This window comes from Eptatretus burgeri, chromosome 7, assembly GCF_056783735.1.
Source record: "Eptatretus burgeri isolate ZD-2024b chromosome 7, Ebu_testis_v1, whole genome shotgun sequence".
In the NCBI taxonomy this organism is placed as follows: domain Eukaryota; kingdom Metazoa; phylum Chordata; class Myxini; order Myxiniformes; family Myxinidae; genus Eptatretus; species Eptatretus burgeri.
The window spans coordinates 1,078,081-1,104,948 of NC_140967.1; the positions used below are offsets into that span (position 1 = coordinate 1,078,081).

The 26,868-nt window shown below is 44.4% G+C and overlaps 2 protein-coding genes across 13 annotated transcripts in view; both read left to right on the top strand.

Moving 5' to 3' along the window:
* The window catches only part of PSMA3 (proteasome 20S subunit alpha 3), an 87,135-nt gene extending 83,682 nt beyond the window's left edge, over nt 1-3,453 (top strand). Inside the window, exon 11 of the mRNA XM_085887210.1 lies at nt 3,311-3,453. Coding sequence (XP_085743336.1) covers nt 3,311-3,358 — 48 coding nt within the window. The 3' untranslated portion in view covers nt 3,359-3,453. The remainder of the gene's footprint in view (nt 1-3,310) is intronic.
* A 1,927-nt stretch (nt 3,454-5,380) lies between these two features.
* The window catches only part of ARID4A (AT-rich interaction domain 4A), a 126,835-nt gene continuing 105,347 nt past the window's right edge, over nt 5,381-26,868 (top strand). Inside the window, exons 1-4 of one of the 12 annotated variants that reach the window (XM_085887199.1) lie at nt 6,362-6,681; nt 8,561-8,757; nt 10,481-10,621; nt 10,835-10,885. In XM_085887199.1, the coding sequence (XP_085743325.1) occupies nt 10,880-10,885 (6 nt within the window). In that variant the 5' untranslated portion in view covers nt 6,362-6,681; nt 8,561-8,757; nt 10,481-10,621; nt 10,835-10,879. Of the gene's footprint in view, nt 5,841-6,358; nt 6,682-8,560; nt 8,758-10,480; nt 10,622-10,834; nt 10,886-26,868 lie in introns of those variants that run through there. The other 11 variants (XM_085887201.1, XM_085887200.1, XM_085887204.1 and 8 more) reach the window with 11 other exon arrangements.

Sequence of the window (26,868 nt, forward strand, 5' to 3'; positions counted from 1 at the left end):
ATGGGGATTTGATTGTTGTGTACAGATAACCTCTGCAAAGTGGACTTTTCAAGATCCCCATATTTAGCATTCTGAGATGAAGATCATGGGATGGATGTAAGGAATTGTTGAAGGCAAGGAGAAATGTCGTGTTGCAACAAACGGAGGACGGATGACAGACCAATCTCTTCGGTGAGAGTCAGGTTTGAAAAATATGCCTTGTGAAGAAGAAGAGGAAGAAACATATTATGATGAAGAACACATGGTGTGGTGATGGCAGAGAAATCAGGGAACTGAAGCGTTTGAATCCGGCATCAGTATGAAGCAATTTATTCAATGAAGATCATGAGAAAATGAGAGAGAAAAAGGAGACATACAGGAAGTACAGATTGAAGTCAGAATAAGATAGTGTTTTGAGGAGATTTTAAAATTTTTATTGTTTTTGAAACGAGGGGGAATGGAAGTGTTGAAAAGGCAGAAAGGACAATTTATGGGGTGGGGAAGAGAAGTAAAAGAGAAGGGATGATAAAACGATCTCAAAACCGAAGCGATTAAAGTCCGGCTATCCGAGAAAGCCAAGGTTGCATGAAAAAAAAGAAAACGAATTAAACAAATATGGACAGAAAATATTCGGTGAAAATAAACAGTGCACTGATGTAAACATTGCTTAACAGAAAAACCTATGATGGATCCGGTATGGAAAACCCGACTTTGGTTCAGGTGGAAGGAGCAATTGTGGATCCGACCTTCACATGAAGCTACCCCAGCTTGGCAAAATCCATTTGTTGTCGATTTGTCTCGAAGAACGATCGTTGATATCAGATGTTTTGTCTGTGCATGGGGGATCAGAACTGGGTATGTTCGTCCCTTTAAATATGAATTGGGGTGATTTATGTCTCACGTTTCCATAGGAAGCAAGTGTAACTCAGTCTTTGGGGGCTCGCTGCAAAGATGCTACGAACCTCAAAGTACAAATCTGTTGTCATGAGGCCAAAGAAGCCGACAGCTTGTCAAGTTGCATCTCACTCTGAGGTGTACAAGAACATTAGCTTGGCCAGCTATGGGAGAAGGTGGTCTTTTTACATGATGTTGAGCCACAATGGAACATGGAAAGAGTGCTTGACAGAGGGATTTAATCTTTCATGTGTCATTTCACAAGGCTCATGATAAGCTTGTGTCACATTGAACTTTGAGGTCAGAACCATCTGTCCAACCTCAAGATTGAACTTTCAAACTTGTGTCCCTCCTCTAAAACCTGGTGATACCTTGATAAGTTTGCCTCTGGTGTATGCTCCCCTTTCATGCCTTCCCTCACTTCAAATGGCACCACACCCAACTCTGCTCGTGAATAGGCCGAATGTCTCAATTCTGTTTGCTTCCAAATCCTGTCCCCAACCTCTTACTTTTGGCACCCATCTTTCTGTCATGGATTCTTTTGAATTTGCACCTGAGAATGTGGAGAGGTTTCTGCCAACCCTCAACTCTGACTCTGCAACTGGACCAGACAGCCTGAGGACATGTTCCAAAAAAAATCTTCTCTGCTGTTCATGCACTTCCTCTTTCTGCCATTTACACCGTCATTTTCCCTTGGTCATCTTCCATCTTCGTAGAAGCTGGCCAACATCACTACATTGCATAAAAAGGTGTAAAAAAAACAAAAAAACAACAACCCTCTTAACCTATCGGCTTACTGCCAATCATCTGCTCGGTCATGTAATCCATCATCACAGTTCACATCAAATCCTTCCTTTTCTCCAATGGCCTCAACTCAGATCATCAATTCTGATTCAGACTTGGTCACGACATTAGATATACTGCTCCAATTCTCCCAACAATGGATGGAGGCCCTCAATATCAGAAATGAGATCACAATGAAGTTGGTCAAACTCTTGGAATGTCTTTCCATTCTAAATGACAGGAAAGTGGAATGAATGACAAATCCAAATTCCAATAATCCTGCTCAGATAAACTCCAGGAGTCAATCAAAAACTCTCTCTCTCTCTCTCTCTCTGTCTGAAAGTATATAGGAGGGTTTGCTGGACCATCCTTTCTTAACAAACCTCTTGAGGAAGTTCAGTCATTAAAATCCTGGGTCGATCAGCCATGATCTTTTTTGGGCAAACCATATATCTAAGTTGGCCTTCAAAACCAGCTACTGACTGGGCATCCTCTGTTCATTCATTCCTTGGCACACCTGAACTCCTATCCACCACCTACAAGGCCTAATCCAGAGCTTGACGGAATACTGCTCTCCCATCTGGGTTTGCTCCCCTGCCTCATATCGACACCATGGAAACCAAGACCTTTAAGATTATTGGAATCTCCCATGATGAAGCTTTGTCTATGGGCTTATCACTTCCCTATTGGAGACAGGTTGATGGTCTCTGTCTTTTACCGCCTCTGTTTTGGTCTTGCACCCTCTGCTCTTTCTGTGTTTTATCAACCCCCCCCCCACACACCTCTAAGTTTCTGCAGGCTGCAGATGGTCTGCCAGCAACCCCCTTCTGGTGAAACTCCCAAGTCCTGCATCATTCGTTCTTTCTTTTTTTCCCCACCTGTGTGGTCCAACTTTCATGTTCTCTTCAATCTCACTTTTCCCTCTCGGGCTTCAAGACGGTTACTCACCACCATTTCAGATCGACCCCATACATAACCATGATCTTTTCTACCCCCTAAGCCCCCACAAGAACATCTCCTTTCCAAAATTTCCAGTTTTTCTTTCCACTTCAGTGATTTGAGAGTTTATGGTTGTATCCATCTGGTCCACCCCATGTCCTCCCCTTCCTCATTCTTCCCCACATCCCTTATTTGGCCAAGTCTCCCTCAATTTTGTTCAACCCCACAGTTGGTGTTCCTCCATCCCCCTCTTTCTGCTGCTCTTTTCATTCTGTTACGTCCTGATCCATTGTGTTCTTTCTCCTCCATGAGCCGAGACTGCGCATACAACAAACAAACAAAAAAACATTTGGTAGTCGAGGAATGTGCTTGACTTGATTTTAATGTGAATGTTCATTTGGTGCTTAATTGCTCGTTTATCAAATTACCATCACTCCATTAAAGATGTCATGTTTGTATTTCCCAAAAACTCATCTGGTGATAGAGTGAATTGCACCTTGAAGTGTAGTCTATCAAGAGCACATTTGTATACAGTATGTTTATCTACATATGGCACCCGTAGTTGGAAAGGGTAGGGGGTGGGGGATAGGATGAGGGAAAGGTTTTTCACCTTTGCTTCCCTTTTCTTTTTCACCAAATTGTCAGTATGGCAGTTGAAATTGACTCACTGAAGAAGTTACACTGCTGTTCCCGTGACAAGTTTTCTGTTTTACAGGAATCTCTGAAAGAAGATGACGAATCCGACGACGACGACGACATGTAACAAGGTCCAACCACTCGATCATGTTTGTTTGTTCCGTTTTCATGCTTGTTTGTTAGCTTGATGAATTCTTAAATAAAGAACTTGTTTGATTTGAATATTGTCATTTTCTTTTAAGCTTTAATAAACCACTTTATCAAAAAGAGGGCGAAAGCACGTGAAGCACCCCCCCCCCCCTGCTGTCTTCGGTCTCACCCCCACCCCCCACCCCCTGCTGTGTCTGCGATTTGTCCCCACCATATTTCCGCAGGGTGCTCAAGTTCCGCCAACAACCCCCTTCTGGTAAAACTACCAAAATCACAAATCACTGCTCACCTTCACTCTTTCATTCCTCTTTTTTTCATGCCTTTGGAATAAACTCCCTCACTCTGTTCAATCCCTTTCTTCCCTCCAGGCCTTCAAAACAGCTATTCACCACCACCTCTGATATGTAGAAATCCAAATCCTTGATCTTTTGTATAAATCCAAATCCCCCATCCAAATCCTTGATCTTTTCTACTCCCGTTAATCCACCCCAAACCCACTTCCTTCAAATTCCCTGCTTTCCTTCCTGAAAGTCCCTGTAATGTCCATCTTGTAATACCCCCCCCCACTGTGTTCCCCACCTCATCCCTCTCCCACAGATCTAATGTCTCTGTTCCCCAGTTTTGTCCTTCCCTCTCCCGCCCCTCTTGTCTAATGCCCCCCTTGCTGTGTGTTGTGTGTTAGCTGTCATACAAGACTCAACAAGGTATATTAAAAAAAAAATAGTGGTTAAGGTTTTTCTCTGTTTATATATTTATAAATTACATATGCACACAACACTTTGAATCTGCAGAATGAACGGTGAAATTCCAGGAGATGAAACTTTGTCTCAATCAGGAATGCAAATGTAGAAGCGTTGGTAATGAGGGTCATGGTGCACACGGTTCCCAGATGAAAGTGAAAGATTCCAGAGATCTCTCTCAATAACTTGCACAAGCATGCGAATGGGTGGGGGTGGGGGTGAGTCTTTTCTGAAGAAGTTGGTGATCAAGCAATACATGGAATCCTGAATTCCATTAGTTGGGACGGACTTGCAAGTGAAACCAAACGAACTGATCACTTTAGAGAGGATGAGGAAAAGAGATTAGCATGATGCTGTAATATAGCTGTTTGTTATCTTAAAGAGGAAAGGTGAGTAGTATTAATGGTGAGAAGGTTGGGCAATGTTGAGGCTTGAGGATCACTTTTTCTGAATTCCTAGTTAAAGTAATCATTCATGATATTCAAGATAAACCTGCAGTAACGAGGAATTTGGACACACGTCATTTCACCCATAATGCCTGCACTGAAACACCACTCAATCACTCGAGTTTCACTCGGCAGGAAGAAGACAGTGGGACACCACCAGATTTGTTTCTTGGGGAATGAACAGGGAGTGAGAGAGAAATGAAGACCGACAAAGCAATCACCTTTGGACGAGACCCTTTCACAAACATCACAATCATGATACAGGTACACGATCGCCAATCCAGACAGAAACTACCCCCCCCCCCCCCCCGTTCCTGTCAATATCCCTGTACCAACACTTCTATGTACCAATCCAATTCCAGTTTAAATCTATCAGCACAATCTTCAAGTTCCAGTTTAAATTTAGTACTCTGTTGCCACTACCTTTCCAGGGAAACTGTTGGATCCATTAACTGCTCTGAAAGACCTTTGCCTTACCATGATCTTAACTCAGGTTGTGGTCTCTGGTCCAATCACACAAAAACCCATCTGCACTTTCATGGCCCACACCTTTCATTATCTCAAACACCTCCATCAAATCCCTTTGAAATTGCCCAATTTCTAATAAATACATGTATAATGTGCCCCACACTTGATGAGGCAGCAGGGCACAGATGGAGTCTCATCACAGCAATTGCTGTACAACATGTGTATATACACACACACACACACACACACACACACACACACACACACACACACACACACACACACACACACACACACACACACACACACACCGTAAATTTCGTCTCCTTCATGACATGAGGCGTTTATTCAAAAACTACAGAAAAAAAATATTGTGGAAATGGTTTAAAGAAGAGCATGGAGCGAGCACTGTGCAATGATTCGCGCAGTGCAGGTTAAAACATTCCAACAGCTCGGAAAGCATGGCGGAGAAAGCACTTCCGGGGAGCTACACCATTTCCGGCCCACAAGTGGCTCCTCACTCCCCCCTCCTCCTCCTCCCGACAAAGGTCACACCGACTGCTCGGTCCTCGTTTCCGGGGACGGCCGTCCCGACGTGTCCTTTGCCGAAGTCCAAACCCGCCACCTTCGCAGCGAAGCCGGGATGATGTTGATCCGACATCCGGCAAGCCGCCGAATGTCATCGTCGTTCTTCCTTTTGATCGCGTCATCACCAGCTCGGCTCTTCAAAATGGCGCCCGCGGCCACACTACTCTTCTGCGCATGCGCGGTTTTTTCGCGTATTCATCAACAAGAAAAAAAAACGGTAAGAGGGTGAGGGTGGGTTACAGCTCCCAACCAATCAGCGGTGCCCATGACGTCACATCCGGGAAGTGTAAACGTTTTGACGCAACGTCGATAATTCGTCGCTCGTTCGTGTTGAACCGGTAATCCCGATGTAAATCTCCACCAAGTCTCACGATGTGAACCTCCGCCGATTTATACAAGCGAGTGGGACACCCGAGCCGAACGGTTCGCGCTTTATTACCTTTTGTTAAACACGGTTAGAATGAAAACCTTCGTTTGGAAACCCTCGGAGCGTTGTTCGTGTGTGCGAGTTGGTGACACACACTAACACAAACACACACACACACACACGACGAGGTGCAGGTTTTGCCAGAAGATAAGATGTTATCAGACGTGCATGGTGAAACAACAACATGGGAGAGTGCGTGTGTGCGCGTGTGTGTGTGTGTGTGTGTGTGTGTGTGTGTGTGTGTGTGTGTGTGTGTGTGTGTGGCGGCGCGCAAGAGCGGAAGTGGGGGAGGAGCTGCACGTGAAGGGACGAGGATCGCGCGCCGAGACCACGCCCCTTCCGCCCCCTGCGCGCGCGCCGAGACCACGCCCCTTCCGCCCCCTGCGCGCGCTGATCTTGAAGCTATCGCTGTTAGTTCAGCGCGTTCGTTTGTGGGTTTGAGGGGCTGACGCGCGTTTTCGCACAGCTCGACGGTTGTGAGAGGGACACAGACATGTGGCCGAGTTCGAGGTGAAACGCGGCGCCCAGCGAGCTGTGGCGCCGGACTCGGCGGGACGGTCTCCCGTCTCCACCTCCTCTTCTTCCTCGTCCACAATTTGCTTCGCTCGGTTGGATCCCTCGCTGTTCGCAGGTGAGAATGGACTCGATCCGACCGCCGACTTGTTGCGATTCCAATGCACGATTCGGAGCGAGCAAGGCGCCCGTGGCCGGCCTGGTTTTGGCTGCAGGCCTGGGGTGCGGTCTGGGCCAAGCTGTGCGACGGCGGCCACGGGCGCCTTCCGCGACCATTTTCTCTCTCTCTCTCTCTCTCTCTCCTCCTTCCCGTCAAACCATCGTCATTCCTTTGTGCCGATCAAATAACGGTTTATATTTATATTTAATATATACACATCAATGTATCAATATATTTGTATTTTTTGGCAACAAGATCTTTCTGCTGCTTCCTCTCACGATCTGCGCGCTTTTATTATTCCCCCCTCAATCGGCTCCTCCCCTCCTCAATCGGCTTCCCTCCTCCTCAATCGGCTCCTCCCCTCCTCAATCGGCTTCCCTCCTCCTCAATCGGCTTCCCCCCTCCTCAATCGGCTTCCCTCCTCCTCAATCGGCTCCTCCCCTCCTCAATCGGCTTCCCTCCTCCTCAATCGGCTCCTCCCCCTTCTAAATCGACTCTTTCCCCCCCCTCCCCTGCCACCTGCTCATGGGACCTCACCTTCCCTGCTCATGGGACCTCACCTTCCCTGCTCATGGGACCTCACCTTCCCTGCTCATGGGACCTCACCTTCCCTGCTCATGGGACCTCACCTTCCCACCTCATGGGACCTCACCTACCCTCCTCATGGGACCTCACCTACCCTCCTCATCGGACCTCACCTACCCTCCTCATGGGACCTCACCTACCCTCCTCATCGGACCTCACCTACCCTCCTCATCGGACCTCACCTACCCTCCTCATCGGACCTCACCTACCCTCCTCATCGGACCTCACCTACCCTCCTCATCGGACCTCACCTACCCTCCTCATCGGACCTCACCTACCCTCCTCATCGGACCTCACCTACCCTCCTCATCGGACCTCACCTACCCTCCTCATCGGACCTCACCTACCCTCCTCATCGGACCTCACCTACCCTCCTCATCGGACCTCACCTACCCTCCTCATCGGACCTCACCTACCCTCCTCATCGGACCTCACCTACCCTCCTCATCGGACCTCACCTACCCTCCTCATCGGACCTCACCTACCCTCCTCATCGGACCTCACCTACCCTCCTCATCGGACCTCACCTACCCTCCTCATCGGACCTCACCTACCCTCCTCATCGGACCTCACCTACCCTCCTCATCGGACCTCACCTACCCTCCTCATCGGACCTCACCTACCCTCCTCATCGGACCTCACCTACCCTCCTCATCGGACCTCACCTTCCCTCCTCATCGGACCTCACCTACCCTCCTCATCGGACCTCACCTACCCTCCTCATCGGACCTCACCTACCCTCCTCATCGGACCTCACCTACCCTCCTCATCGGACCTCACCTTCCCACCTCATCGGACCTCACCTTCCCACCTCATCGGACCTCACATACCCACCTCATCAGACCTCACCTACCCTCCTCATCAGACCTCACCTTCCCTCCTTGGGGTCATTCAAAAATTACATCACCTATTCCCCCACTCCCTCTCGATCAGAGAACAGTGTATGTCACAGGGTAGAAGGAAATGCACCAATGGTGGAGTCGTCGACCAACACCGAGACATGACATCAGATTTTACATTTGTCACTGAATTTACAGGAGAGGTAAAGAAACATTTCAACCTGCAGATAAAAGTTGTGGGTTCATCAGGGATGGGTAGGGATAGAAAATAATCAAAGGTGGTGATGCATTGTCAATATCGTCACCCTCATAACAAAAGTGCCTCAGTTATTTTATTTGTTGATGAAGCTTAGGCCCTTTTGTTATGAGGGTAACGATATGAATCCTTGGATGAAAAGAGTTTGATTTAACAGACTGAAGAAGAGGAGCAAGGTGGTGGAGGTGAGTGTGGAGCCGGAGTTTTGCGAGGTTTACGAGGAGATTGCTTGAAGAATGTGTACATCCTGAAGGCTCTAAAGCAGGATGGAAGGATGAAAGAGCATCGTGAGAAGGATCATAAGAGAAGGTGCTAGAAAACAGCGACTCACCTGTGATACTACACTCCTCTTTGGTTTGTTCCCTCCTTTTCTTTGGATTTCCACTCCCCCTGCCCTCTCCCGTGCATTCCCCCCCCTCCCTTTGGGAGTCTCTCTGCTGTTTTGCACTCTGCTGATTTACTTGATGGTGATGGAGGGATGGATTGTTTTGCTTTTCATTTTTTGACAAGTTTGAAAGTGATGGGAAAGTGGAGTGGTGCATGGAGGGACAGTTTATGACGACACGTGCTTCTGTTTCTCCTCGTGCTTCATTTTATTACCTCTGCCATCTGCGATGGACGGAGGTTATGTTTTCACCCATCTGTTTGCTTGTTTGTTTGCAGGATATCTCAAAAAGTTGTGGATGAATTCGGACGAAATTTGGTGAAGAGTTTGGGTGTGTGACGAGGACGAAATTATTAGATTTTGGTGAAGATCCTGATCTTGAGACTCCAACTTTAAAAAGTGATTCTTCACCATTGAGAGATGGCACCAATAACTATATATAGCATGATATCCCAAAAAGTTATGGACGGATTTGGAGGAAACTTGGTGGACACGTTAGGCGTGTTACAAGGATGAATTGGTTTGATTTTGGGAAAGATCCACGTCTGGATACGAGAATTTTTTTTTAATTTTTAAAATGATTCTTCACCGTTGGGAGATCGGACCAAAACTATATAGCAAGATATTTCAAAAAGTTGTGGACGAGTTGTTGAGGTGACAAGAATGAGCCGATTACATTTTGGTTCAGGTCCAAATCTGGATTCGGCCCATCGGTGGTGGAATACAAAGCGTAAACCGTTCAGCTTTGCAGAGCTATGTACTCTTCCAAGTACCCTTCTAGTTTCCTCTGATGTTGGTGTTCTCTGCAGACATTGCTCGACATCGCTGTGTTTTTATTGAAGGTATATTTATTTTCCCTCATCTGATCGGGCAGTCACCATGTTTCATTGTGGTGTCACCTGGTGTGGAACCAAGCAAGTTTTGTGATCGTGATTTAAGCTTCATTCTTTGTTCTATCAGTAATACGTGCACGGTCTATTCCTTATCTCCACGATGACAGAATAAAACTAGAAGGGCACTCGGTGGAGTGCGTACCTCTGCCACGTAATGCCTGATCTGCGTGAACGTATCGGGCCCAATACATGTTTGAAATGTCATGCTATACAGTAATATATCGTTTTTGGCCCTTTCTTTCAATGGTGAAGAATCGCTTTCGGAATTAAATAATTCTCGTATGCAGATCCGGATTCGGATCTTCACTAAAATCGAATCAATTCTTCCTCATCACACATCCGACATGTCCACCAAGTTTCATCCGAATCCCTCCACAACTTTTTGAGATATTGTGCACACAAATAGACAGAAGGGGGTGAAAACATATCTTCCTTCACCTTCGGTGGTAGAGGTAATCAGAACACGACACAACAAAGGGAACAGCAGGAGAAAGGGGAAAACACCAAAACAGGGCGGAGGGAGAAAGTAGATGGAGAGGTAAGGCAGAACGCAAAGTGTGGACAATATGGACATGAAAGCAAAATTTTGGGATGGATATAGGTTGGTTTAAGTTGTGTAGAAAAGATCATGATTTTGGATGGGGGATGACCTGAAATTACGGTGAACAGCGGTCTTAAAGACCTGGAGGAAAGGATGATATTGAGTGTGGAGGGTGGTTCCACAAATTGGGGGGGGGGAAAGAGGAATAAATTAGTTTTTCCAGGAGGGGGTTGCTAGTGGACTGTGTGTGTCCTGCAGATACCTGAGGTGGGGTGGGTGCGGAGTGGATAAAGCACGGAGGGGGCAGAGGGTGCAAGTCCACAAATAAGTTGTAAGAAAACAGAGAGACCACTGACCTGTTGACTACAGCAAAGTGTTCGGCCCATACACTCGGCGATTGTACGTGTTGCACGTACCACGCGGTGTTCATGTGCTTGAGGAGAAATTTCAAATTCCTTTGTTTTCCAGAGAAATACTGTGATTGGTACAGAGTTACGATTTGTTTGAACAAGTGACCCCGTGTGCCCCCTTCAGTGTCCATTTAGATAAATTTCTGTCTGAATATGATGGAGTAATTATTAATTAATTTTATCCATGTTGGTTCTCGTCTAGGTCGTGAGAAACCCGTTCTCCTGTTATCCACTCTGAGTTGAAAACATGAAGGTATGATTGCAGACCCACTTTGTTCACTTGTTCGAACGTTGTTGTCCGACGTTAAGCCTTGCTTTCCTTTTTTTAATCACACATGCACAATAAAGCAGGATAATGAAGCATTGTTTTACATGCCTGTGGTTGTGCCCTTTGAATCAGATATTGCTCTTCACCTCGCCACAGAATGGCTATTTTCATCGCTGTAACTTTCCTTGTACGCATTGCAAATAGTTTTATTTTGATTGCTTTCAATCCATTCGATGTCACAGCTAGGAATATTTTAATAACTGTTTGTTGTTCAGCTTTAAACGAATGATAAACTCTCAAAATCATCGACTCCTTCCGGTGCGAGACCCCAGGCAATCGGAGCCGTCTCTGCCTTGCTGGGGTCTCTTCATTAACCAAAGGGAACGTTTGCCGGCTGTTCAATCTCTCCGGTAATTTCCGAGTGGGGGCATGCCAGGAATAGAATGGGGTGTCGGGCCACAGGAGAACTCTCCGTGCCACATCCTGCCTTCCTTACCGTGGAAATTCTTCACGCTGCACTTCTACCTCGCTTTCTTTTTAGGGTCTTCCTCTGCCCTTGCCATCAGCTGTTTCCTTGATGGTCGATTAATCGACGTAGCCAGAATGGGTATCTGGAGAAAATAGTGCAGAAGCCCGTTTTGTCTCCACGCTGAAGTTGAGGTTCTATCTTGGAGTTGTGTATTTGTGTTCCGCTTTCGTCAATTGTGTTTGGTGCCTGCACATCTGTCACAGTGGATTAAGCATTGCTTCCTCAAGAGTTCACATTCAGCCTGCGTGTGTCGCCTTGTGATAGCTGTAGCATTGTGGACCGTGGTTGTTCCTTTCACTTTGGCTGAGGAACGTTAGGGTTCATGTTAGCTCTCTCATCAATAGTGGAACATGTTTTTAGTCTTTTACTTTTGGGTAAAAGTGTGTGTGTGTGTGTGTGTGTGTGTGTGTGTGTGTGTGTGTGTGTGTGTGTGTGTGTGTGTGTGTGTGTGTGTGTGTGTGTGTGTGTGTGTGTGTGTGTGTGTGTGTGTGTGTGTGTGTGTGTGTGTGTGTGTGTGTGTGTGTGTGTGTGTGTGTGTGTGTGTGTATATATATATATATATATATATATATATATATATATATATATATATATATATATATATATATATATATATATATATATATATATATATATATATATATATATATATATATGGCTGATCAGCAAGAAATTCAACATCCAGACATGAAGGATCACGATCGGAGGCTTTGGAGATGGATTCATGGAGCGGACACAGCGTCGAACCGACAGGCGCGTATTGAATGAATATGTAAGAAGTCGAGGCTCGTTGCAGGCCATGTGATGGAGGAAAGGAAGGCAATGTGCAGATAGTTATTGGGACGTAACAAGCAAGGGAGTGAGTGAATGATTAAAGAAACAAGAACCGAGAGAAATATGTGAGTGTGAGAGCTGAGTAGGGTGGGGGGGGGTGGGTTGGTTAACGGAGAGTTCATAGGGGGTAGAGATGGAGGATTACATGAGGTGGTGCTGCACTGTCATTTTGAAGTTTTGGAAGGAAGAGTTTGCAGCACCTCATGAATGTGGTTCCACAAGGAGGAGAAAGTGAGACCAAAGAGTGGAGGTGAGCAGAAAGGCTGGATTTGGGGTGTTTTAACAAGATGGAGGTTACTGGAAGAACACATGTATCCTTCAGCAACTGGTGTGCATCAGAGGATTGAAAAACAAAGGGAGCAAGACTGAAATCAGAATGACAAAACAGAGGCTGCCAACATGTTTGTAATTGTACAGCAACTTTTTATCTTGCCAAAACGAAGTTTTTGCAAGATATGTTAGTCAGCTTGTATGTTTTTTTTATTTTAATTTTTGTTTGTCTGTAATCACGTATAAAAAATTCTGCAGAGCACAGTTATCATCGGAAATTTTTGTAACTTCGCATATCAGAGTCCTATAGAGGTCCCTTTCAGTGCACAAAATTTTGAAGGTCAAGGTCAAAGGTCAAGGTCACTTTGGCGCAAATCAGGGGAGTTGACGAAACCCTTATTTTTTGAGTAATTTTGACCGGATCGTCTTCAAACTTCATGGGAATATAGTTCATGGTCTGGCGCTCAGCTGATTAATTTTTGGTGGCGATTGGCCTTGACCTTCATATGTTTTTTTTTTTTTGTTTGTTTTTTTTTTGGTCTGTAATCACGTATAAATCACTCTGCAGAGCACAGTTGTCATTGGAAATTTTTGTAACTTCGCATATCAGAGGCCTATAGAGGTCCCTTTCAGCGCATATAATTTTGAAGGTCAAGGTCAAAGGTCAAGGTCACTTTGTCGCAAACCAGGGGAGTCGACGAAACCCTTATTTTTTGAGTAATTTTGATCGGATCGTCTTCAAACTTCATGGGAATATAGTTCATGGTCTGGCGCTCAGCTGATTAATTTTTGGTGGCGATTGGCCTTGACCTTCATGGTTAGCACCTGAGGTCAAACATATTTGACCCCAAGGTCAAATTTTCAAGTTTTGGGAACCATATCGTGTAGTACCTCAAATTGAACACCTCGATGAGTGCTTTCTAGATTTGTCAAGCTTGAGACATTATGACGTCATTTGGTGACATTATGAGGCAAAGCATATTTTTCATGGTTACTCTGTAGAACGATTCTCATCGGAATCTCTCGTTGGCAGATATTCCTCAAGGAGTCGCTCCTGGTGGATAGCAGCTCTGTTCACCTCAGTGTGACCTTAAAGAAGTCACGTGGTCACCTTTTGGCAAGATACGGGTCACCCTGCGGGTGACATTGGTTTATTTATTTTTTTGTTGTTGCAGCTTCTTTGTGGAAGTGGCAGTTACGTGAAGAGCTTTAGGTTACGCACACGCACGCACACACACAAGCACACACACGTCGTGGCCAAAAATATTGGCACCCTTGCACTTTTTTCAAATTACTCACAATTTTCTCCAAAAATAGGTTTAAATTGACACAAGTATTTAGTCTCCACAATTCTTTATTTCACTGTTAATATCACAGAACCTTTGTTTTTTATTCAGTACTTAATATGTATATATATATATATATATATATATATATATATATATATATATATATATATATATATATATATATATATATATATATATATATATATATATATATATCCTTTTAAATCAGAAAATAAAAGTAAATGGCGTGGACAAAATTATTGACACCCTCGACTTAATATTTGGTATCACAGACTTTGGACAAAATAACTGCAGTCAAGCACTTGCTGTAGCCATGAACGAGCTTCCTCCACCTCTCTACTGGCAGTTTGGCCCACTCTTCTTGTGCAAACTGCTCCAGTTCTCCCAGATTTGAAGGGTGCCTTCTCCAAACTGCTGTTTTCAGATCTCCCCACAGGTGTTCAATGGGATTTAGATCTGAACTCCTTGCTGGCCACTTCAGAACAGTCCAGCGTTTTGTATTGAACCATTCCTGGGTACTTTTTGAAGTGTGTTTGGGGTCATTGTCCTGCTGCAAGGCCCATGACCTATGACAGAGACCCAGCTTTCTGACACTCGGTTCAACATTGCACTCCAAAATGCCTCCTTGATAATCTCCTGATTTCATGATGCCATGCACACATTCAAGGTACCCAGTGCCAGAGTCAGCACAGCAACCCCAAAACATCACTGAACTTCCTCCATGTTTGACTGGAGGGAAAGTGTTATTTTCTTTGAAGGCTTCATTTTGTTTTCTGTAAACATAGAGATGATGTGCTTCACAAAAAGCTCTAATTTGGTCTCATCTGTGCACAGGACATTCTCCCAGAAGGATTTTGGCTTGTTAACCTCCACCATCTTCGAAGATGGATGGAGGTTACTGTTTTCACCCCTTTCTGTTTGTTTGTTTGTTTGTGAACAGTATTACGGAAAAACTCCTCCGGATTTCGACGAAACTTGGTGGGGTGTAAGGTATGGTCCAAGGATCATGCATTAAATTTTGGACTTGGTGCCCCCCCCCCCAAAAAAAAATTGTTAGAGAATTTTTTTTTTTTTTTGCATTTCTACATGTTTCAACCTTTTTTGTCCCACGCCCCACTTTGATTTTCAAAATAATCGTACGGCCCACCATGATTGGAGACACTACAGTATATACTACACATGTATTCAAAAGGCAAAGCTGTGAAAGCGATAATATATTGATTCATTAATTCTGAATCCTCATGCCCCACCAAAAGTGATTTCCAACCCCCCCCCCCCCTCCAAAAAAAGAATTTTTTTTTTTACATGTTGTAAGTGATTTCCAACCCCCCCCCCCCCAAAAAAAAAAATGTTGGAGAAAAGAACTATAACTCTGTCAGCACTGCTGACATCATACTTAATGAATAAGATACAAGGTTCACTTGAGTGACCCAGCAGTATTGGCGGCGGAGGTTTTGCACTCTCCCAAGTGCTCCCCTTCTGTACTGTACTGAAATGGAAGATGCTTAGCAGGCAGACACGAGCGGAAGGACAGTCGAGCCGGGCTGTGTTGTACAAGTACGAGCGCGGGCGTACTCTGCCCGGCAGCTCTCCTTTATTCGTATGCACACGCACGAGCCGGACGACTCCAGCATTACTACGACGCCTCAGGCGGCGCGCACACCTCATATCCCTTGCCGATACACTGACCCCCACGGCCACTCCTCCCATCATCACGCCCACCATGCATCATCACCATGCCCTTCCCCGTAGGCCCGCAGACTCCACCACACCCTCCAGTTCAGGTGTGTTTTGGCAAACTCCAGGTGGGCTTTCTTTTGTCTCTCTCTCTCTCTCTCTCTCTCTCTCTCTCTCTTTCTCTCTCTCTCTCTCTCTCTCTCTCTCTCTCTCTCTCTCTCTCTCTCTCTCTCTCTCTCTCTCTCTCTCTCTCTCTCTCTCTCAGCAGTGGGGTCCTCCTGGATCTCCTACCATAGAACCCCCTTTCATTGAGTTGGCGACGGATGGTGTGCGTGGAAACTGTCGTACCTTGTTTCTGAAGGTCAGCTTGAATCTGTTCAGTGGTTCATCGAGATGCTTTCACCACCATTTAAACAATCCTTCGCTGCAATCTTCGATCAAGTTTTCTATTGAGGCCACGTCCAGGGAGGTTGGCTTTCGTGCCATGGGCCTTAAACTTCCTGATAACATTGTGTATGGTGGACAGAGGAACATCAAGGTCTCTGGATATGGACTTATAGCCTTGAGATTGTCCATGCTTGGCTACAATCTTGTGTCTGATCTCCTCAGACAATTCTCTGGTTTTATTTCTTTTCTCCATGCTCATTGCGGTACATACAGTGACACAAAACAGCAGAATGACTCCTTTTCTCGATTCAAACTGGTTGAATGAGTGATTTTTATATCGCAGGCATCTGCAATTCACCACAGGTGAGTTCAATTCCAAAGTAAAGGAGAATCACTTGCTTGAAATCTCATTATTTTAAACAACTTCTGAAAGGTGCCAATGATATTGTCCAGGCCATTTTAAGATTTCTGTGTGGAATAAGCTAAGATTTTTTTTTTCAGCTTTTTTGTTTTGTTCCACTGCAAACCAAAGAAATACATCTGTGGAAACAAAAAGATTTTATAAATTCAACAATTTTCTGAAAGAAATTATGCATTGTTTGACAAAAGTACAAGGGTGTCAATATTTTTGATCACGACTGAAAATACACTGCATGGCCAAAAATATGTGGACACCCCTTCTAATTCGTGGATTTGGCTATTTCAGCCATACCCATTGCTGACAGGTGTATAAAATCAAGTGCACAACCATGCAATCTCCATAGACACATTGACAGTAGAATGGGCCGTACTGAAGACCTCAGTGGCTTTCACCGTGGCACCGTCATAGGATGCCACCTTTCCAACAAGTCAGTTTGTCAAATCTCTGCCCTGCTAGAGCTGCCTCAGTCAACTGTAAAGGCTGTTATTGTGAAGTAGAAATGTCTCAGAGCAATAACAGCTCAGCCGCGAGTGGTAGGCCACACAAGCTCACAGAACGGAACCGCCGAGTGCAGAAGCACGTACGTGGAAAAATCATCTGTTGTCGGATGTAACACTCACTACCGAGTTCCAAACTCACTCTGGAAGCAACGTCAGCACTTGCACTGTTCATCGAGAGCTTCATGAAATGCGTTTCCACAGCCGAGCAGCCCCACACAAGCCGAAGATCACCATGTGAAATGCTAAGCGTCAGCTGGAGTGGTGGAAAGCTCACCGCCATTGGACATGGAGCAATGGACACGTGTTCTCTGGAGTGATGAATCACGCTTCACCATCTGGCAGTCCAACAGATTAATCTGGGTTTGGTGGATGCCAGGAGAACGCTACCTGTCCGAATGCATCGTGCCAACTGTAAAGTTTGGTGGAGGCGGAATAATGGTCTGCGGATGTTTTTCATTCGGGCTAGGCCCCTTAGTTCCAGTGACGGGAAATCTTAATGCTGCAGCATACAATGACATTCTGGACCAGTGTTTCTCAACCTGTTTTGTCCCACGCCCCCACTTTGATTTTCAAAACAATCGTACGGCCCACCATGTTTGGAGACACTACAGTATATACTACATATGTATTCAAAAGGCAAAGCTGTGAAAGCGATAATATATTGATTCATTAATTCTGAATCCTCATGCCCCACCAAAATATTGCCACGCCCCACCTTGAGAAACACTGTTCTGGACGATTCTGTGCTTCCAACTTTGTGGCAACAGTTTGGGGCAGGCCCTTTCCTGTTTCAGCATGATAATGCCCCCATGCACAAAGTGAAGTCCATACAGAAATGGTCTGTCGATGTCTGTGTGGAAGAACTTGACTGTACTGCACAGAGCCCTGACCTCGACCCCATTGAACACTTCGGGGATGAATTGGAACGCCGACTGCGAGCCAGACATAATCGCCCACCATCATTGTCCGAGCTCACCAATGCTCTTGTAGCTGAATGGAAGCAAATCCCCGCAGCAGTGTTAAACATCTAGTGGAAAGCCTTCCCAGAAGAGTGAACGCTGTTATCTCAGCAAAAAGGGGGGTGACCAACTCCATATTAATGGTCATGATTTTGGAATGAGATGTTGGACAAGCAGGTGTCCACATACTTTTGGCCATGTAGTGTGTGTGTTTCCATATATATATATATATATGTATATATATATATATGTATGTATATATGTATATATATATATGTATGTATATATGTATATATGTATATATATATATGTATGTATATATGTATATATATATATGTATGTATATATGTATATATATATATATATATATATATAATATTTCAGCTTGGGGAGAGCAATATTCCATAGAGCTGCAGACAAAAGCCTTGTCAGTCTTCAAGTTTCACTTGACCAAGGTACAAGGTAGGACTTCGCATGACATAGGATGCCCAGTCTTCTCTGTTCTCGGAGGCCACCTGGATACAGGACCAACTCAGGGGAGCTTATAACTGATGTGAGTTTGAGAAGCTCAAGGGACCAAACCTTGTCCAGTGGCTGATGAAAATAGATTGGTGGGTTTATGAGACTTCTTCTTGGGAGAAGGGGGAGAGTTTGAGATTCCCTCTGATTGAATGACATTCTATTTGTCAAACCAGCACATAATCTTTTCCAAGTCTGCAGTGGGGGGGGGGGGGGTTGGTGGTGGGCAGCTGCTACCTTTCTGTACTCAATCAGCTGCTATGTCGACCATTCAAATATAACGCTCGCGCTCACAGCGTTGGGGAATCAATCAAGATTGAGAGAAAACCGCGGCTTCTAGGAAATATAGATCATCCTTGGACCACACATAGTGGAATCGCTTATCTCCAAAACATGGCAGAACATTAATTTTTTTGACAAAAGTACCAAACTTGGTATCCGATTTCCTGTGACCATACTGAACAATTTTAGAAGTGGAGCCTGGGTACGCCCCCCATGGCTCGGCTTCTGCAGCCATTTTCCAAGATGGCCGCCATTGGGGGGGGGGTAGGGGGTGCATGCATCACCATATAAAAGGAATATATATATATATATATATATATATATATATATATATATATATATATATATATATTGATGAAATGGTGATTTTAACGTCTGTTTCAACGTTTCTAGTGATATACAATAAAATTTCACAATAAAATATTTCACCCAATTGCATTTTGTTCAAAATGGCTTTAAAATGGCAGGAAACTTAATATAGGGGGAACGGCAACAAGAACGTCTATATTGTCTACACTGAAATTTTTTTGAAATTAATTTTTCTGGAAACTTCCCCATATTGACCTTTGTTGATTCCTGAACTTCTTGGGGGGAAAAAAATCTGAAATTACGATTTTATGGCAAATTTTGTTCGTTGTTGCCATGGCAACCGAACCCCAGATTTCACAAAAAGTACTTTTTGGTGGTGTAACGGTGACGTATGTCACAAAATTATTGACAACTTTTTTTTACATTATGCATTTTGCAGATAATGTCAAAGTATTCTATCTTGTTGAATAAATTTCAAATGAAATACATAGTGCACGCCGTTGGTATCGGTGAACGATAGGGTTTGATTGGATATTGCTGTTCATCAGTGTGTGAATTCGCCTACCTTACACGTAGCATGGGCACTTGCAGAAGCTGCTGCATGGCAAATCGGACTTTATGCATTTGCAAGTCCTGCACGGCTTCTTGCAGCCACATTTAAGAAGTTCTTGGCAAGCAGCTGACTCTTGCGGTAGTGTAATCCACACTGGGTACCATCGAATCCCGTCTTTGCGCCACCCGAATTCTGCTGGCGACGGAAGTAATGGCATGGTCTCACTGCATGTCCATATTCCAGTCTGATAGACTGCCCGCTTCAGATGCTGATCCAAGGTATCCTGGAATATTGTCAAGGTTTCGTATTAGAACATGCGCTTCAACCAAAATTCAGGGTTGGACAAACAGAATTTTAATTGAGGATTCGTTTCCGGTTCTACAGTCAACCTTTCAAACCCTGAAAAATATTGGAGCTCACCTGTGTGGGTGGAATTCGATCCAACGAGCATTTATCGTGATGACAGAAGAGATCTTTTCTGCAGGTGTTGACTGACGATAAGGTACTGGATCGATCATTCAGCTTGACTATGTATTACTTAATATGTTTGAAAGGAGCTTCATTCGTGTGAAGATTGCAGACGGGTGATCGGAAATGAACATGAACACATCATTCACTTCCTCAAAGTGCATCCATACCTTGTACGCCATCTTCTTACCAATGTCCATGAAGGCACACATGGTGTCACAACCAGTCAAGCTGTGGAATATTGGTGGACACCGGGACGCACGATATCCAAGTTCCGAACAAATGTTGTTGACTTTGTAGTACGTGAAGTTCTTTCCCATTCCGAAGGTGACCCATAGAACCAGATCCGGACAGAGACTCAGAAGCTTGTGGAATTGTCCAATCAGGATGATGACGACATCACTATCGATTGCACGGACTTGTATCCGGGTAAACCCATGGTCCAGAGACTCAATCGGATGAACTAACATCTGACTTGTCAGCCTCTTCATGAGAACAATCAGACATGGGATCACCTCCAATGGATATCACGTTGACACCTGGAAAACAAGAAATATCGAAAACATTTAATGTTGATGATGTAATTGAGTAGAAAGTTGTTGTACATTGATCCCGTGTTGATTTCCGCTCACCAGATGTGATGTGTACTTCCTTGCCCTTGGGGAACGAAGTGTGCCGAACAGCGTTGCTCAGAAAGTTGACAAGTGCATTCTTATTCGAGGAATCTTCAAGAAACGTGGACCATTTCGCAGGAAGTTGAGTTTCCTTGGTGAATTTCAATCGTTCTCCCTTTCTGCGTTTCTCGCGCATACCCTCCTTCAGGCTGCCTGAGACTTACCGATACCATACTATGTCTTACCCTTTTCACAGTGGACAGTTGTTGCGAAATGTAAGGGATGAAAGTCTCGTAGGTGTAGTCATCAAAGGTTCGAACAGCCGCTGTTGGTAGTGCGTGTACAATGGCGGGGCCGTCAACAATCTTGCAGTCGAGATCAGTTGGTTCGACTGAATTATCCGACACTGACAGACAACTAGTGGCACGGTGGGCTGCAGCAGTCTGTGATAAAAGCAACACAATACCGGTCAGGATGCAAGGAGTGACCAAATTATTCCAAATCCATCAAAATGAATGTTTATTAATTTGCGAAATCTGATAAATGTAACGATACAGTCATGCTGGTCGCCTCTTCTGAGCAAAAATGATCGAGAAAACCGAATTTCCAACTTAGCCGCGCGTAAGCCTCCATTTTGTTGCAAGTTGTCCCATCCTCCAGTGGGAAAAAGAGCACAATTTGGGCATGGTCACATCGCCCTGGCGCGATTTTTCTTTCCCTTTAGAAAAACACAAAAAACATCCCTTGCCCGGGCTCCCCTTCTAAATTTGTATTTCATCGTCTGAAGAAGCCGTATGCCAAGTTTGACACTTTTGTCATCAAAATAAATGTTTTCATCTTAAGCGACTACACTAACAAAGCAAGACTTTTAAAAAGACTCTTCCCATGTCCTCTTTCTCAAGACTGTGTGAGTAAGGTGTTCTATGAACTCTCCAGTAGTCATTCCTGTATTTCAAAACATTATAACAAATCCAAATTAAGCTATATTGTGCAAATTTACTTTCAATGACAATGCGATCATTGTCATCATAAATGGAAAAAATAAACAAAAACATATTAATAACCACCTCGCAACCAGTAGCCATAAAGAGAAAAATACGGACTTTGTTTCACCATTGACTTGAGCATGTGAAGTTCTAGATCATCCGAAGCACTAAAAAGCTCAAACTTACCAACCAATGAGGCAGGTCCTGCGTTCTTGGCTTTATTACTTCAGAATTGTGTATGTGAGAGTCGTGCCAAAAGTAATGCTAACTCGATTCTACTTTAATTATTAGGGGAAAAAACTACTCCTGTTGAAAGTTTCATATTTCCCACGAGTGGTGTTGCGAGTTTCGCTCTGAGTGGAATCTGCCACAGGGCAAAGTGAGTGCAGGAGTTCAAAATGGCACCCACAGGTGATGTTTGTGCTAAACACAGAGCTGCCATTAAATTTCCTCCAGCTGAAGGGCATACACACAGCCTTATTGGTGGATGGAAGTCGTGTTGGGTTGTCTGAAGAAAGGGTTACGCAGACATCAATTTTTCGATGATGATGATTATGATGGTGACTGAACATGCCTCAAAATTGGTGCCGTGACACTGACGAGTTGTCTTGTCGTGACCACACACGGACTGCTTTCAAACTCTGACGTACATGTGTTCAAAGTGTTGAAGATTATGTTAATAAACTTGAACAACATTGTCTGGCACACCATCGCATATTCCCGCGCGCACTGCTTTGTCCCATTAATGCGAGGTGAAATTTTATCTTGCAAAACGGATTGACTATTGTTTTCTATTTGAGGTGCTTTATGATCAAAGACTTGCTATGTTTACTAAATTCGAAGTCATTGCAAGCATGTCAACATTTCATGAAACATTAATTTAACACTGTCCAGCAATAGAGAACTGTGCATCAATTTAATCATTGGAATGAACTGTGTATAATATTAATTATAATTATTCATAATCAATTTGATAAATACAGTAAAACCTGTGACTGTTTGTCACTCATGGGGGCCATATAAGTAAGTTCTTTGTAAAAGAATTTACCATGTACAATGGTAAATGCACTTAAAAAAAATCGGCCTCCATGACCCCAACCCCTCTGGCCTGGCCCCGAGGGGTCATATCAAAAATCCGACAGTGTTGTGCACTTCCCCATACATATATCTACTATGTCCCAAAGTTTCAAGTTCCTATCTCAAACGGTATAGGAGGAGCTATTTTGACCCCCTATCTGCTAAGCACCCTCTACCCCCCAAGCACCCTCTGATCATCATGTGTTTAAAAAAATATGTTGTTAAATGTATAACTCATGAATATGTTTGATTGAAAAAGCTATGACAATTTTTTTTTTAAATCGACCCCCATGACCCCAACCCCTCTGGCCCGGCCCCGAGGGGTCATATCAAAAATCCGAAAGTGTTGTGCACTTCCCCATACATATATCTACTATGTCCCAAAGTTTCAAGTTCCTATCTCAAACGGTATAGGAGGAGCTATTTTGACCCCCTATCTGCTAAGCACCCTCTACCCCCCCAAGCACCCTCTGATCATCATGTGTTTAAAAAAAATATGTTGTTAAATGTATAACTCATGAATATGTTTGATTGAAAAAGCTATGACAATTTTTTTTTTAAATCGACCCCCATGACCCCAACCCCTCTGGCCCGGCCCCTAGGGGTCATATCAAAAATCCGAAAGTGTTGTGCACTTCCATATATATATATATATATATATATATATATATATATATATATATATATATATATATATATATATATATATATATATATATATATATATATATATATATATATATATATATATATATATATATATATATATATATATATATATATATATACTATATCCCAAAGTTTCAAGTTCCTATTTCAAACGGTGTCGGAGGAGTTACAGGGTAGGACAGACGGACGTATGGACGGACGGCGGAGACGATCACAATATTCCTGCTTTTCTTCGAAAGCACGGGAATAATAAACTTCTCCAAAGCTTTGTTCATGTCTTCTGATTTGTTTTGTTTGTAGACGAACGCTGATGGGAAAATAAATGGAGGCTTGGCCTTTAGAGTAACCCAAGTAATCAGACTTGACCCGAATTAACATTTGATTGAATACTGTTTGGAATGCTGCAAAGATTGCACATTTATTCTTGTTTCAGCTCGGCTTGTGTGTATGTTCATGCTAGTATAAAAGCCTGTCAAAAATGATGGGTTGGAGTTATTTATTTCCGAATATTCAAGGAGACTGGAAGATGTGATGTTTTGTTGCAAGAAAAAGCGTGATGTTATCCTATTTTCTTTATATTGTGGGACATTCCGTTTTGACAGTGCAGCCCCGTGAGTATGCGAAGTCTGAAAGTCTGAAGCCTCGGCCAAGGGTCAGGTGTGCTGATATCTTCTTTCTTTTGTTGCGAATTCTGGCCCGTCTGGCGTGCGGTCGGCTGCTTGACTCGAATAGTGGCCGCTTCGCCCACCGGAATGGACAATTCGGTCGTGACCCTCCTGGAACTACCGCCAGGAGCCAGTCACGGGTGGGGGTTTAACCTCACGATGATCGTGCCAATTGCCCACCCATGCAGGATAGGGTTGCTTGCCAAATTCGACCTACCTTAGTACCTGCGCGAGTGGTCGACCGGGCGATCGTACCTCGCCGCAGGTCGACTTCGGACACGAACCGCTTAAGCGGCTCGTTCCGTGCTGCAGGGATAACCGAGCAGAGTTATCGTCAACCTCGACGGTTCAGATTAATTACCGGGATGTTGAAACCCACTATCAATCCCTTACGTGATGCAAGATGGAACTTTCAACAAAGGAAAGGACGCAGCGAAACGGGAAACAGTTCACACAATGCAAGCACTTTATTACACACACAGACAAGCACGTATTCACAGTCAAGACAAAATGCAACAAAAGCAAGGACACAATGCAGAGCTACAACCGAATATAATTTACACGAGCACAGGAACACTTAACAATTCTACTTGATGGACTGGCGCCACACACACACGTTTACACAGAACCCAAAAGAAATGAAGTCGCGACTTCCCTGGGCGCGTCGAGTCCTTCCTTTGCGACCGCAACTCCGAGCCCTCCGGCGTGGTCCGCGAGCTCGTGCCGCGCGTTGCTCGTGTGGTCCGCTCGACAGTACGGACGGGGTTTTGAGGAAACGGACGGGGTTTGTTTGGCGCTATTTTCCGCGCTCGCTCACGGGGTCCCAGGGCTCGCGCGAGGATCAAAGAAGCAAGGCCAAACGACGACAAGAAGAACCCGACTGGAACAAGAAGCCGCCCGAACCCTCCTCGTCCGTTCCTTTTGTCGCGCGGGGCTACGCCCTTTGCTCCGCCCTGTTTCTGGCTCCACCTCCCTTTTGGAAGCTTCCCAAAAAGGGGCATGCCCTCTCGTTCCCCCCTCCCCGCACCGTGCGGGGGACAAAGAAAGTCACTTTTGGCTCAGGGCCAGGGAATTATTCCCCCAAAATCAGGCCCCCACCTTTTTATCACCTTTGGCCTCCAGCTCAAATCGCACCTCCCCCATGCCAAAGCGTGGGAAAAGCAGAAGGGAAAATCCCACAAGCGTTGTTGGTTTTCTTCCCCACGCGCCGTACGTTGAGGGAAGGAAGATTCGGGCGGGAGATGCCCCTTCGCACCCCGGCCGCCGCTGCCACTCCGCCCCTCCCATTCGCCCACGGAGATCGTGACCGCACGGTGCTCGTTGAATGGCAAGTGGCGAAGATGTGGTAGCGTAGTTGTGGAAGGTGGCGTCGTGGTGTGAATGGCGTGATTGTTGGCGTCGTGTAGTGAATGGCGTGATCGTTCAGATGTTGGTTATGGCGATGTTCGTTGTTGTTCTTGCACCAAATTAACGACGGCAAAAGAAAAACGACTAACTGAAGAATCGCAGCCCGAATGGATCACATATATTCCCTCTATACAACGGGTTTGGGCTAACTACACATGAACTTCCCGATATATCTCACCTGAGGACCCTTTATGGTGTAATGCGAATTTCCACGGCCGTAACAGTTTATTAGACATCTCACTGACAAAAGTGAACACTCGTCTTACCCTGCGTGTTTGCACATCATGTGCAGCGAATTTCACTTCCCTGCACATTGTGTTTATTATTCCCATGCTTTCGAAGAAAAGCGGGAATATTGAGATTGTCTCCGCCGTCTGTCCGTCTGTCCGTACATCTGTCTGTCTTACCCTGTAACTCCTCCTACACCGTTTGAAATAGGAACTTGAAACTTTGGGATATAGTAGATATATGTATGGGGAAGTGCACAACACTGTCGGATTTTTGATATGACCCTCCGGGGCCGGGCCAGAGGGGGTGGAGTCGTGGGGGCTGATTTTTTTTTTTTAAAGTGTATTTACCATTGTACATGGTAAATTCTTTTATAAAGAACTTACTCATGTGGCCCCCATGAGTGACAGTCACAGGTTTTACTGTATTTATCTAATTGATTATGAATAATTATAATTAATATCATACACAGTTCATTCCTATGATTAAATTGATGCACAGTTCTATATTGCTGGACAGTGTTAAATTAATGTTTCATGAAATGTTGACATTCTTGCAATGACTTCTGATTTAGTAAACATCGTAAGTCTTTGGTCATAAAGCACATCAAATAGAAAAGAATAGTCAATCCATTTTGCAAGATAAAATTTCACCTCGCGTTAATGGGACAAAGCAGTGCGCGTGGGAATATGCGATGGTGTGCCATCGACACCATAGTTCTAGTTGTTGTTGTTGTTGTTGTTGTTGTTGTTGTTGTTGTTGTTGTTGTTGTTTAAACACTTCGACTGTGCACCGCCCTTGAGGCTTGGTTTCCAAGTCACCGTCAACAATTCCAAGAGAAAAGACGCAATTACTCCTTGGAAAATGTTTTTCGAGTTTTTTTTTTTAATCATTATTTATTTATTTATTTTATCCTGAAAAATAGACCATATTGAACAACGGTGGTGTTTAATGAATGGCCTTTAAGACCCTACTCAAATCGTGCTCATGAAGGGGGACATTACAAATGCACACTTTTGTGTAGGTAGATTGAAGGTGTGCAAGCATACACGTTTTGATGATGTGAGTACAAGGGAGCAGAGCTTGGGCATCTGAATGATTTTCTTTTCTTTTTTCTTTTTAAAAAAAAAATCTCCAAGCATAAATGTATGGATGTGTGTCCAAAACTTTATATATTGATGGCACGGGAATAGCACAAGTGGCGAAGAAACGACGAATCGGAATTTTTCTTGCTCCGTCGAAGAGCTTCCGGCACATTAGCCGCTTTTTTGCCTCGTTCGTTTGAGTGACCCAACTAACCGATT